The 13,560-nt window shown below is 46.6% G+C and overlaps 2 protein-coding genes across 5 annotated transcripts in view; one reads left to right on the forward strand and one right to left on the reverse strand.

The window, feature by feature from the left end:
• The first annotated feature begins 43 nt into the window (after window positions 1–43).
• RAB5IF (RAB5 interacting factor) lies at window positions 44–9,269 on the forward strand. 2 transcript variants are annotated; one of them, XM_082746298.1, is made up of 4 exons: window positions 44–443; window positions 2,221–2,324; window positions 7,600–7,729; window positions 8,723–9,269. In XM_082746298.1, exons 1-4 carry the CDS (start codon window positions 330–332, stop codon window positions 8,762–8,764), a joined length of 390 nt encoding a protein of 129 aa, XP_082602424.1. In that variant the 5' UTR covers window positions 44–329; the 3' UTR covers window positions 8,765–9,269. The 2 variants fall into 2 exon arrangements, with proteins under 2 accessions (XP_082602424.1, XP_082602425.1); XM_082746299.1 differs by lacking the exon at window positions 7,600–7,729 and having other exon boundaries at window positions 69–443.
• The window catches only part of SLA2 (Src like adaptor 2), a 30,712-nt gene continuing 24,109 nt past the window's right edge, over window positions 6,958–13,560 (reverse strand). For 2 of the 3 annotated variants that reach the window (XM_082746284.1, XM_082746285.1), the window contains exons 6-8: window positions 11,763–11,912; window positions 10,762–10,894; window positions 6,958–10,356 (exon numbers count right to left, since the gene is read on the reverse strand). In XM_082746284.1, the coding sequence (XP_082602410.1) occupies window positions 10,191–10,356; window positions 10,762–10,894; window positions 11,763–11,912 (449 nt within the window). In that variant the 3' untranslated portion in view covers window positions 6,958–10,190. The remainder of the gene's footprint in view (window positions 10,357–10,761; window positions 10,895–11,762; window positions 11,913–13,560) is intronic. The other variant, XM_082746286.1, reaches the window with a different exon arrangement.

A 13,560-nucleotide genomic window follows, 5' to 3' on the forward strand; every position in this document is an offset into this window, starting at 1 on the left:
GCTTTGCGTCACTTCCGTCACGCGTAGAGCGCTTGCGCAGAGGTGACGGCTGCACGGCTGTCGATTGGCTGCGTGTGTTCGTCGGCGGGAGGACGTGCGGCGCTGAGTTGCCCCTCCCTCCGCAGCTCCAGGTCTCGGCGGAGCCAGGGAGCGGAGCCGGCGTTTTGGCCGAGTGAAGGCAGCCGCAGCACGCCACGGAGCCTGACTAGTGATTCTGTCGCTATCGCTGTCGCCGCCCCCTTGCGCGCCGTGATTCGCGACCCCAGAGTCCGACTCCTTTTGGCCTGACCCGCGCGCCCCTCGCCCGGCCCGGGCGGCGCGACGGGAGGATGAGCGGCGGGCGGCGAAAGGAGGAGCCGCCTCAGCCGCAGCTGGCCAACGGGGCCCTCAAAGTCTCTGTCTGGAGCAAGGTGCTGCGGAGCGACGCGGCCTGGGAGGACAAGGTGCGGTGGGACCTGGCGAGGGCGCAGGTTCGAGGAGCCGGTTGGGACTCGGGGACGAATGGACAGGCCCGAGCCTGCCCCTGCCGGGTCCAGGCGCGGCGGAGTGTTTGGCGTGTGTTGGGTCGGGGCGGGGAGTGGGCTGCGTGGTGGTGGCACTAAGGTGTCGGGGCGAACTTGGCGGGCCCGGGGCTGATAGCCGGGCTCGGGGCTCACCGCGGAGTGAAACCGACTGGGTCACGCGGGAAGCAGCGAGGAGGGGGCACAGCAGTTGCCACCCGCGGGCAGGGCGTGTGCCTGAACGGCGAGAGTGAGCTGAATTCGACCTCCGCCTTTTGCTCCCAGTAGGATCTTCAGTAAGTGACTTGTCTTCTCCGAATTAATTACTTAATACGGTCGTTAGTATGAACAGTAACGGTAACAGTTTTCTACCAAAGACTTTGTGCCAGGTGCTCTCTCCACGCATTGTTTCACTCAGTTCTCAGAACAGCTCTGAAGTGGGGTACCGTGGTGCAGGAAAGCCTTTAGCACGTGATGAGGCTTACTGAAGGTGAGCTGCCATTGCTTTTAATTAGAGCAATTGCTCTAATTTCTAAATACCAAATGCCTTAATAACTGCGAGAAGGGAGATTGAAACCACCTCTTGGAGGTGAGAGAGGGAGGGAGAGGGGGAAACCACCAAATGTGTGTTGAGAGACTATTGGGGCTTCAAGATTTTTACACTGGTCACACGCTTTCAGAAGATCTGAGTGTAGGCACTCCCCAGCTCTGCCCCATGATCTGGAAGGGACCAACACAGCTTGATTCCAGTTGGCCTGAAAAGAATATTATATTTGCAGTTTTTCCCTTGTTTTTCTGGACTGTTGAAGTGGGTTCTCCTTCCTGGAGCTCTTGGGTTGGGGAGAATGGGAGGTACTTCCTGAAGGTCCCCTTGTCCTGCCCCCAGCCCTGCCCAGCTCTTGCAAAACCTTTATGATCTGCTGTGTCATTTCTTTCTTCCTTCTTGTACAAGCCCTGGTTTCTGCCATCTGGGGCAGGTCGGAAACCTGAGTCTTCAGCGTCCTTGTATGAAAATCAGATACGCTGGCACCTGCCTTCAGCACTTTTGTTTCTAATTCCTTTCTTCTTTGTTGCTTAAAATTCATTGTGCAGGAAGATGGTGCTGAGAAGGTTAAAAGTCAGCCCTTCTGCCTATGGATAGTGTGCCTAGGTCTCTCTTCTGAGGGTCAGTGTTCTGTGGCCAGTAGCATAGTTACTTCCACAGCCGTTTCATCACAAGCCATTTCATTTTTTTTTTTAAGATTTTATTTATTTATTTGACAGAGAGAGATCACAAGTAGGCAGAGAGGCAGGCAGAGAGAGAGAGGAGGAAGCAGACTCCCTGCTGAGCAGAGAGCCCGATGTGGGACTCGATCCCAGGACCCTGAGATCATGACCTGAGCCGAAGGCAGCGGCTTAACCCACTGAGCCACCCAGGCGCCCAAGCCATTTCATTTTTGAAGCTTTTAAAAAAGTAAATAATTTTCCTAGAGTTTTTACTTAGCACAAAGGCCCAAAAGTCATCACTTAAGAGAAATATATCTTTTTTTTTTTTTTTTCCTTTAAAACCATGTTTTAGTATAAGAAGCGGAGATCAGGAAACTACGTACCATTGCTCTTGGAGACATTTCTATGGAAAATGTGTTTATAGCAGCAAGCTTTTTTATTTCTCACCTATTACAGAGGCTTTCTTTCATGTGGCATCCACTGCAGATAATGCATGCATTCTTTCTTTCTACAGGATGAGTTTTTAGATGTGATCTACTGGTTCCGACAGATCATTGCTGTGGTCCTAGGTGTTATTTGGGGAGTGTTACCGTTGCGAGGTTTCTTGGGAATAGCTGGGTAAGTCTTGGGTATGTTCCATTTTCTTGTATCAGTTCTTTTCACATAGAGATTTTGTTTCCTTTTTATGGAAAGGGCCATTACTAAGTTGGAGGAATACACACACACATTTTAAGATGACTTGGGGAGGGGGGAGGAGATGACTTTGTATGGGTGAGAGAGCGAAGTGACGAAAGCAGTAAAGTAGCCCCAACAGTGGCACTCCTGGCTTAGCATTTCTCAGTTCAGCAGGCCTGGGAGCATCTTAGTTTAGACATGTTATTTTTCCAGAGACTGGACTGGGCCAGTCCATTCATTTATGGATCCAAAGTGATCTCATGCAAGAGGCTACTGCACTGCCTGTTGGTAGCGGCCATCTAGTTTCTGACATGACCTTTGTACCAATGGAAATTTGCAAAGTAGAAGAACTTCTGTACTTGATGACCTTATATAGGCACTGTGCTGGATGTCTTGGAACTTGGCTTTGACAGAAGTTATTTCAGATCCCTACTTTTTAAAAGCAGTGAAAAAGTAGGAGGTTGCACCCTCACTTTTTACTGTGTTTCCATGGCCAGTGGCAGCACAGTTGACACCTATCCCTGGTCTTGGCTCAGCTTGTTAACAAGCGACTGAAAGTGATGAGTCCACATGCCCACCAGAGTGAATTAAAACAATGTGTAGGAGTAGTCTCAAGATAGGAATTGTGGGTAAGCTACAGTGGGAAATGGACAGGCAAGCTTGTTAACTTTTCTTTTTTTTTCCACACCCGGAATATAAACTATGATCCTTAACCATGGAATATCACATTGGTTGTTTTAGGGGTGATCACATCTCTTATTCCCTCACCGTAGGGTGAAAAGGGTGAAACAGATTTCAAATCCCTGTGAGTTCCTTATTTTCTCGGAAGATAATCCAAAAGGCATGTGTCATCTCCTCTTCTAACTAAAAAGGTTTTTGTTTTTGTTTTTGTTTTTGTTTTTTTTTAAAGATTTTATTCATTTATTTGACAGAGAGAGATCACAAGTAGAGAGGAGGAAGCAGGCTCCCTGCTGAGCAAAGAGCCCGATGTGGGACTCGATCCCAGGACCCTGAGATCATGACCTGAGCTGAAGGCAGCGGCTTAACCCACTGAGCCACCCAGGCGCCCCTAACTAAAAAGGTTTTTAATTTATGATACTGAGCAAAGCATTTGTCCAAGGAAGGAGTTTGAGTTTGTTATGCTTTGCCTGACTTTGGCGGAGTGGACACGTGATGAGTTCTGAGTGATGGTGAGGAGACCAAGGACCTGGGGTTCATAGGTCTTCCCCTGTTGGAGGAGGTAACTCTTCAGAATGTTGATCATTCCGTTTGAGCTTTCTGTGAAAGAAAAGGCCTACGAGCAAAGTCAGAGAAAGGAGGAAGGCAGTCTGAAGACAAGAGGGAATCCCTCTTCTTCCCAAGACCACTTTTCTAGGAGAGAGTAACACGGATTCCGACCCCTTGCTCCCATCTCATCTTGCAGGATTCCTAAGAGATTTCTCTGAAGTCACCCAATCTAGGAATAATATAGCAAAGACCAGAGTTAGTTTATTATCCTTGCCACTGTGGCAGATGAGTTAAGCTATTTAGAGATCTCTTTTTACTTTTAACTGTAGAATGGATTCAAGTTCCAGCTCTGCCACTTTAAAGCTACATAATTTTGGGCTCACCTCTCTGAGCTTTCATTCTCTCATCACTGGAAAGGGGAGGACACTAAAAGTGTCCTCCTCCTAAGACTGATGTGTGAACTAAATGAGATAACCCAAGTAAATTCCTAAATGTAGTGCTTAGTACATCATATGCACTCCATAAATGGTTCACTGCAGTCATATGATTAGCTTTACAAAGAGAGCTAAAAATGGCTATTGAAAAAAAGAAAAACAGGAGGGCTGCCTGAGTGGCTCAGTCCTTAAGCATCTGCCTTCGGCTCAGGTCATGATCCTAGGGTCCTAGGATCAAGCCCCACATCAGGCTCCCCGCTTCTCCCTCTCACACTCCTGCTTATGTTCCCTCTCTTGCTGTCTCTCCCTCTGTCAAATAAATAAATAAAAATTTTTAATTAATTTTTATTTATTTATTTGACAGAGAGGGCACAAGGACAGGGAGCATCAGAAGGAGAGGGAGAAGCAGGCTCCCTGGGAGCCTGACACGGGGCTCAATCCCAGGACCCCAGAATCATGACCTGAGCCGAAGGCAGACAGTTAAGTGAGCCACCCAGGCACCCCAAATAAATAAAATCTTAAAAAAAAGTGGAAAGGGATGCCTGGGTTGCTCAGTTGGTTAAGCATCTGCCTTTGGCTCAGGTCATGATCCCGGGGTCCTGGGATCAAGTCCCACATCAGGCTCCCTACTCAGCAGGGAGGTCTGCTTCTCCCTCTACCTGCTGTTCCCCCTGCTTTTTCTCTCTCTCTCCCTCTGACAAAATCTTTTTTAAAAAGGAACACAAAACAAAACGGTAAAGGAGGTGTTTGGGAGTGAATTTGCCTTGGAATGGCTCCCCATAGTACCATTTTCTCAGGACTGCCTGTTTCCTGGGGTTTAGTCCCAGGCTGTCCTGCCAGAGCCAGTTTCTCTCACTCCAAACAAATCCTATCCCTCCTTTGGTTGGCACCTTTCCCCTTGCTCTTGGAAAAGGCCCAAGGACATTTATTTTTCCACACACACTCCCTCTCCATCTGTCTGACCCAGTTGCCTGGGCGTAGGGCAAGACTGCTTTGGTGCTCATTTCTGGTGACCCTCTCCTCCCTGCTTTCTGCCTTAACTGCCCTCTCTCTGGGCTCCACCTTGGCTTCTCTTCATTCTGGTGTGGCGACAGTCAGGGCATATTAAGGTAAAACCATTTTCTCTGTTCTCATTATTTATACCGTGAGAACTGAGTGGTGGTTCTGTTCTGCAGAAGTTTTGCATCTTCCCTTCTTGCCTCTCTGTCTCTCATAGAGCCTGGCACCACGATTAATAGGTGTTCAGTGAATGCTTGTTAAAATATTTTAAAACCCAAAATGAATTCCCACCGATCCTTGAAAGCACGGTCATACCTTACTGTTATCAGTGTAGCCTCCCAGCCCTGAAATCAGAGTATTTGTTAGAGGTTCATTATTTTGTTAAAATTCTGATTGGAATTTTTAGGATAGAGTTAAAAATAGATTAGAGAGTCTTTTTAAGTTTTTTTTTCCCCAACCCCAATCCAGCACATTCATTTCTTTGTCTACACATCTGTGTAGTTCTCTCCCTCATTTATAATATAGGATTTATGCCCATCCTTAAAGCTCTTTTTGAGCTCCAGTCCTTTCCTGAGCCCTCCCCTTTGACCACCAAACATTTAAATGCCTGTGTTTTTGTGACCCTTAGAACGCAGGGGCTGTGTTAGCTCTTTTCTCTCTCTCATCCCATATCTCCTCTTTTTTTATACTTCCCCATCTCTTATCACTTAGCAACCACTTTTACAGCCAGAGACTCTAAATGAGTCTCAGCCCTTCTCCATCCCTAGCTTACTAGCTGAGTCCCAGAGTGACATTTCTGAGTCCTGCCTAGTAGTCTTTGTCTGGAACCACTAACAGCCTGTCCAGAATGAAACTCCACAGGGCACCTGGGTGGCTCACTCGGGTGAGCCCCCAGCTCTGGATTTCAGCTCAGGTTGTGATCTCAGGGTCATGGGATTGAGCCCTGCACTGGGCTCTGCACTCAGCAAGGAGTCTCCTTGAGGATTCTCTCTCCCTCTCCTGCCCTTCCCCGCCCCCCCGCCGATTCACACATGCATGCACGCTCTTTCTCTAAAATAAATAAGCCAGTCTTTCAAAAACAAAACGAAATGTAACTCCTGACAGAGAGAGGCAGCCAGATTGGCTGAGTCCCCAGATCTCTGGCAGAAGATAAGGATGTGGCCACAACATGGCCAAGCCAAGGACTGGATTTTGTGCAAAATCCAAGAAAAACCTTCTGTTCTTCCTGACTCCCTGCCTGTTAACTGAAACCATTATACTCCCAGGCCTTTAGGCTTGAAGCCTTTGGGTTTCTTGCCTCTCCATTCAGCCATTTTCCCAGTCCCTGTCCTCAAGCTTTATTTCTGCTCATGTCCTAAAACATGGTACAAGTATAAACCAGTCTCCCAGCTCCTGTTCTCCCAACTCATGAGAAAGCCCATATTCTAACTACCTCTGGGAAAACTAGAGTAAAGTAGACTTTACTACTAAGTAGTAGTAGACTTCTGGTGCCTGGCAGGCGCAGCCAGTAGAGCATGTGAATCTTGATCTCAGGGTTGGGGGTTCGAGCCCCTGGTGGGTGTGGAGACTACTTAAAATCTTTAAAAAGAAAATGAAAAAACTGGACTTCTGACATATGTATAGTCTGTCTCATGCTCAAACAGCCTCAGGGTCTGCCCCCAATACTGATACTCTTCAACAGCATTGTACGGCCCTGCCCCATACCAGGCCACACTTCATCCATTAGGAGGAACCAGTTCTTTGCATTTTTCCACCCCAGCCTTCAGGAGCAGTGTGACCTAAGACATACAGTCCCCCAATAGATTAGATCCTGTGACTTGGAAGATCATAAAGTGTTTATCTGTTCATAAAAATTACCTTTACATGGTGACTATACGAAGAGATAAGTAGATCAGGATGATAATGCTATACCTCACTGCATTCTAAATGCTTTATTAGTTAAATAATACAAGATGGGGAATCAGAGACCTTCCTGAAGGTGCTCACAAACCTTTGGTTTCAGTTCCGTGCTCACTGTTCACTCTGTTTTTGGCCTCCTCCTAACCAATAGCTGAGGGACAGCAGTGTTCACCATTGCATCAGGTGCGTAGCCAACAGTGCATATCCAGACACTGTCTCCCAGTGGGAATGGACGCAGAAGCTGCTTTAGTGTGCTTGCTCGTTCCACTAGGCCAGGAAGCAGCAGCCTAACATGTATCTGTCCCGTGGCCACCCCACCCCAGCGGGAGCTACTTGGAGGCCCATGTCTGGTACTAGTCCTATTTGGGATGGTTCAGCTATCATGCTGTCTTACTGTGAGAGGGCCTGGAGAAGTTTTATGTGCTTTTAAATTTAAAATTTTTTTTGCTGGGCATCTAAAACAAAGTTGCTCTTTATGTCTCTAGTTCAGCCACTGGGCAGTTCCATTGAGGGTCTAGGTCCGTGTATTTTTTCACTTGCCCCCATAATACAACTACTTAACTGCAACTGTGATTGTCTTGGTAAGCCTGGACTGTGGTCGTGGGAGTTCTGAGTCTTCTGAGCTCATAGTTTGTGTTCGGTGCTTGTCTTCCCTCCAGATTCTGCCTGATCAATGCAGGAGTCCTGTATCTCTACTTCAGCAACTACCTACAGATAGATGAGGAAGAATATGGTGGCACATGGGAGCTCACAAAAGAGGGGTTTATGACCTCTTTTGCCTTGTTCATGGTATGTATAGCTGATAGTTACAATAGTAAATTCTCTTGTTTTTCCAGCGGAGCACACTGATTGGGTTACACTGTGTGATCGGGATACCATTTTTGAAAAAGCATAAGCAACCATTACCTGGTCAGTAGATAAATAAGATGTTGTATAGCCATGTGGTATTCAACCGTAAAGAGGAATAAAGTACTGGTAGGGATTACAACTTTGAATTTTTAAAACATTATGCTTAGTGAAAGAAGCTAGACACAAAAACACGTTACATGATTCCATTTACATGTAAAATGTCCAGAATAGGCAAATCCACACAGAAAGTCGATTAGTGGTTGCCAGTGGCTGGGGTGGGTGTGTGTGTGTGTGAGGAAATGGGAAGAAACTGAAGATGATGCAAATGTCCCAGAATCAGTTAGGCTGTGAATATACTAAAAACTGCATTTTGTGTGTGTGTGTGTGTGTGTGTGTGTGTGTATTTATTTATTGTATACTTTAAAAGGTGAACTTTATGAAATGTGAATTATATCTCAAAAGTTAATTTTTTAAAAATTGTAGACCCTAGCCCTCTGGGTGAGGGTTCCTGGGCATACATACTAAAGGTCCCAGGAGATTGCATTGAATAGCCAGTTTTGAGAACCTCTGCTTTGTCTGATGTGAAGCTGACAAGCTGACAGGATATGTTGGTGGTTTCTTTTCCACGTTTGTTGTTAGTCCTGATACTTTACCCATATCATTTCCACATCTATAACTCTACCCCCGAGTGCTGCAGTCACTATTTGGTTGAGAGGGAAGCTTGTCTGTGGTCCCTTTGGGAGCACTGGTGGGTAACCCTGGGCTCTGTTAGATACAGCTTGATTTCAGTGAAATTGTTTAGGCCTCCAGTCCAGTTGCACTGAATAGCCCTTGGAAGCCCACTGTGCATACATTGTTTGACACATTTCTTTTGTGGAATAGGGGCCTGTGTTGACCCAGGTGATCTATAACCATTGCTTGTCTTCTCTCTAGGTTATCTGGATCATTTTTTACACTGCCATCCACTATGACTGATGGTGTACAGACCCCACCTGCTCTCTGTCCGGTCCAAAGGACCGTCATAGTTACAGCACAGAAACATGATTGTAGGGACACCCCAGCCACATGGAACCTGGAAGACTCGTGTTTCCTGGACCGAGAATCAGTGTGTTGGGCATCAGTGTTTTCTGCAAGGGTTGTGATCTGAAACTTTTTAAAGAACCAACTGCCTTTTGGAGAAGCATTTCTGAATTGTCCATCACCAACCATTTCTCCTTGGATATCATCATGAAACACCTGTTTGCTGATGGGAGCTGTCTTTTAATTGGATGCACCTCTGGATCCGGATGAAACATTAAATGGTCTTCCTCACTTCTCCATCAGGTGTACAGTTTTTAAACTATCAGTGGCATTTCAAGTTTTCTGAAAACAGTGTGGCCGAATGTGCGTGGTCATCAGCACAGTATAAGCATCATCTAATAACAGTTTCCATTGTAGAATGTTTTCGGGTACTTGAATAAATCAAATCTTTAATTGAAAATCTGTTGACGATACCTGTTAAAGCTTTTCCCACCTCACCTCTAGCCTCAGACCCCTGCCCTCCAACCTCATCCTTCACCTCCTCTCCCTGCTCCTGTAGCAGCTCCAGCTAGGCCTCTCTTTCCTTAATGGGCAGCAGAGAAATCAAGGGCTAGAGTTGGTGTAGGCTGTGGCCTTGGTTTTGTGGAGAGAAGCTTAGTGACTTCTGATGCCCCTGCCTGGTGCTGAGATGTGACTGACCTCACTGCAGTGGGCTAGACCCAGAAGGTGCCATTTTGTGTTTGGCCACAAGGTGGCAGGGCCACTGTAGCCAGGAAAGCTTAGGCAGGTTCACATGATAAGCCACAAAATGAAATAGAGATCTTGGAGCTATGACTGTCCAGAGAAGAGGCCTGATGGGGCTGTTTGAGAACCTGGACTGTCAGGGGTCCCCTTTGCTCTGAGGTCCAGGTAGAGGCTGGACATCCTGGGTTCTGTTGCTGTGGGAAGACATCCATCCCATCTGCTTTCCTGTCCCTTCTAGCTATAGTCCTACCTTCTGAAGTATGGTATTCTGAGTGAGACTTGTAAATTTTCTTTAAATGATTTTTTTTTCTTCTTGATACGAATGGTGGCTTCTAACCTAGTGGGTGGAGCTGTGGGGTGTGTTGAAGGGGATTCAGTAGGCAGGGGAGGAAGATGGAAATCCCAACTCAGGTCAAACTGGGTCAAACCCCAGAGATTTAGTCTCTTTGGAGCCCTGTCCCTGTTCTCAGCTGATCTGTACTTGAATTAGAGGTACTTGAATTAGAGGTTGCAGGTGGATTTGTGACACTGGGAGGGGGTTAAATGACTTCTTAGGGCTGAAAGAGGAAGGAGCACAGAATGCAAGTGGGACCCTGAATTTGCCTCTAGAGTGCTCAAGGTGAGCTGAGCTGGGGATCTAGGTGTTGCAGCGTTGGATTCCCTTTTGGCCTCTGTTTTGGGCCATGGCATCATCCAAGGAGCTGTCATCAGTTAGGCTGATGTAAGAGCTGATGGCCTCCCGGAGCCCCTCACTGAGGAGAGGGGACTCCCCTAGGGTAGGTGCTTCAGAGAACAGGAGGGAGCTGTGGAGAGGGAAAGAGAGTTGGGTTAAGGAGCCTCATCCTGCACCCTGCTCTCACCACACAGTTCAAGTTCATACTCCCAGTGGCTCCCCATTCTCTCAGCCAAAACCCCAGCTTGACATTTCCATTCAGGACTGGTGCTTTCTGTTCTACCCCATCTTGTCTGACACTTCCATCCTGGCCATCTTTGGCATCTAGGCATGCCCTCTATCCACTTCCTCTTTCTCCTTCCTGCCAGTCCCTGTATAGTCCTGCTGAGCCTGGCTTGGTCTCTTATGAGATCAGTCAGTACTCACAAGCTTGCCAGTGCCCCCAAAGGTGACAGGCTTATTTCGGTTTGTGGGTTCCCAGGTTGGGTCCTTCTATCTCCTTTGTTCTGCCTTCATGTTCCAGGGGTCCCCTTACCTGTCCAGCTCTTTCCAATTGAGTGGCACGCTCTGCACAGTCACAGGTGGGGGTATGGACTTGCCAGGCTGTGGGCCAGCCCTCCGCAGGGCACAGGGTTCCTTGAGGAGGCAGCAGATATCATCCGCCAACTCTGAATAAAGATCCAGACCTTGACATGGCTGACTCCAGCCCTACTTTGCTCCCTAACAACCCCCACCCTCACCCTGACAGCTTTCCGCTTTTGGCATGTGGAGGCATGTTCAAAAAAGAATGACAGGGCCACCTGGCTCGTTCAGTCAATAGAGACTCATCTTAGGGTCATGAGTTCAGGGCTCCGGTGTAGAGATTACATTTTTTTAAAAAAGTGATGGGACACGAGCCTCAAGCTGTTGATCTAGGGGCTGAGATACAATCAGATCATTCTAGGCTAAGTTTTGAAGATTGAATTGGCTGTGGTTTTGGGTAGGTTGATGGTACTCTTTGAGAATACCTGGTTAGGAAAGTGCTTTGGGAAGAAGAAAGCTAGAGAATACTTCATCTCTATGTGTTCTGTCCGTATCTACTGCACAGACCCACCCTCTAGAAAACCCCCGATCAGTTTTCCCAGGAGTGGGCTTTCCTCTCTGCCCCTTTGACACTGTCATCGTGGCTACATGCTCCAGTACCTATAACAGGACAAGCACCAGGAAATGCTGAGAGTCAACTAAATTGCACAACAGCAACAGCTCTGGGACTAGTTCCTGTGAAGAGAGCTGTGCCTACCATTGAGGTCTTGGACTCAGAACCACAGTGTAGGTGAGGCACTGGCCCATGTCCACATGGGAGGACTTTATGGCTCTGTCAGGGCATGGGATGAAGACAGAGGTCCTGGCCTACGTTCTTGGCACATTGGTATGGAGGTGGAGAGGTCCCTCTTCTGCCTGTCTGGATATTCTCCAGCAAGTGAAGTGTCCAAGAGTACAACTGTCTGCCCCCCACACCCCACGTCCCAGTCTAATGGAAGCAGGAAATGGCCATACCAGAATAGTGATCCACTAGGGCCTGGAGTGATGGGAAGGTGAGGCGTGGTGAGATGTACAGCCAGCCATTATCAAGGCGATGGATCCTGTAGTGTCTGATCCGGTCCCACGATGTAGGGCGGCTCAGGCGGACTGACAGGGAGTAACAGCCTGAGGAGGAAAGCGTATGGGGCAGGACTGAGGCCCTGCTGGGACCCACCCCCAACCCAAGTTGGGAGAAGAAAGACATGAGATGGTCACCAGGCCCAGACAGAAGGGAAGTCAATAGGGGAAGGATGAAGACTTGCTCTCTTGGCCATAAGTGCCCACACATTCTTAATTGATAGGACTTTCGTGAGGATGAAATGAGATCATTCACACAGTACGCAGGACAGGGCTGGGCACAGTTTATGTGAATATTAAATGGTGGCTATTATTATAGACTCAAGTGGCCAGAAGTGTTAGAATGTGAAAACTTGTCAGTAGATCAGCAAGGATGTGCCGAAGTTGAGGAACTCTTACTGTGCTGATGTTAAGATAAATAATTACCAGCCACTTTGGAAAGAGTTATCATTAACTAATTAAACATGCACCTCACAACCAGCAGTTTCATCCCAGCATGTTACCTTAGAAATACAAGAGCGAGAATATTCCAAGCAGCTTGGTTTGGAAAAGTCCGAAACTACAAACAGCCTGTATGCCTGCCTCAGAACAGTAATACTGTAGACCAGTATAAGTTAATAACCACTACACACATAAGCATAGAAAAATCTTAAAAATGCACAGAAATAGCAAGTCAGAGAAGTAGATATTCAGCATGACTCCAAAGTTCAAATTGGATTTTAAAAAGCAAGGCCCAAATATCTGATAAACACACTTTGAATAATAAAACAGGCTAAAAGTAAAAAGATGGGAAAAGGGGCACCTGGGTGGCTCAGTGGATTAAAGCCTCTGCCTTCAGCTCAGGTCATGATCCCAGGGTCCTGGGATCAAGCCCCACATCGGGCTCTCAGGGAGCCTGCCTCCCCCTCTTTCTCTCTGCCTGCCTCTCTGCCTACTTGTGATCTCTATCTGTCAAATAAATAAATAAAAATCTTAAAAAAAAAAAAAAAAGATGGAAAAAGATGTATCATGAAACAATCATAGGAAAGCTGGAGTAGTTACATTAATAGCACAGTAAGGCAAAGTAAGGGGCGCCTGGGTGGCTCAGTCATTAAGCATTTGTTTTCAGCTCAGGTCATGATCCCAGGGTCCTGGGATCAAGCCCAGGCTTCGCATCATTGGACTCCCTGCTCAGCAGGAAGCCTGTTTCCTCTCCCACTCACCCTACTTGTGTTCCCTCTCGCTCTCTGCCAAATAAAATATTTTTAAAAAATTTTTTTAATCAGGCAAAGTAAAATGCAAGACCAAGAGTATTAACAGAGATAAGATGGATATATATATATATATATATTAAAAATCTTGAATTTGTATGCACTCAATTACATACAAATGCAGAGATTCAAAATATATGAAGCAAAACTGACAGAACAGAAGAAATAGATATCCATGATTATAATTGAAAATTTCAACACTCCTCTCTCAGTACTTGATGGGACTAAAAATCATTACGGATATAGAAGACTTGAACAATACGATCAACCAATTTTACTTCATTAACATAGAACATGGGACCAACAACAGTACACATTTTCTTTTAGGTGTACATGGAATATTCAAGATAGACTATAGACTGGACCACAAACACAGAAATTTGAAAGGATTAAAATCAATAGTTATATTCTTGGGGTACCTGGGGGGCAGTCAGTTAAGTGTCTTT

This window comes from Mustela nivalis (genome assembly GCF_964662115.1).
Source record: "Mustela nivalis genome assembly, chromosome: 8".
NCBI classification, from domain to species: domain Eukaryota; kingdom Metazoa; phylum Chordata; class Mammalia; order Carnivora; family Mustelidae; genus Mustela; species Mustela nivalis.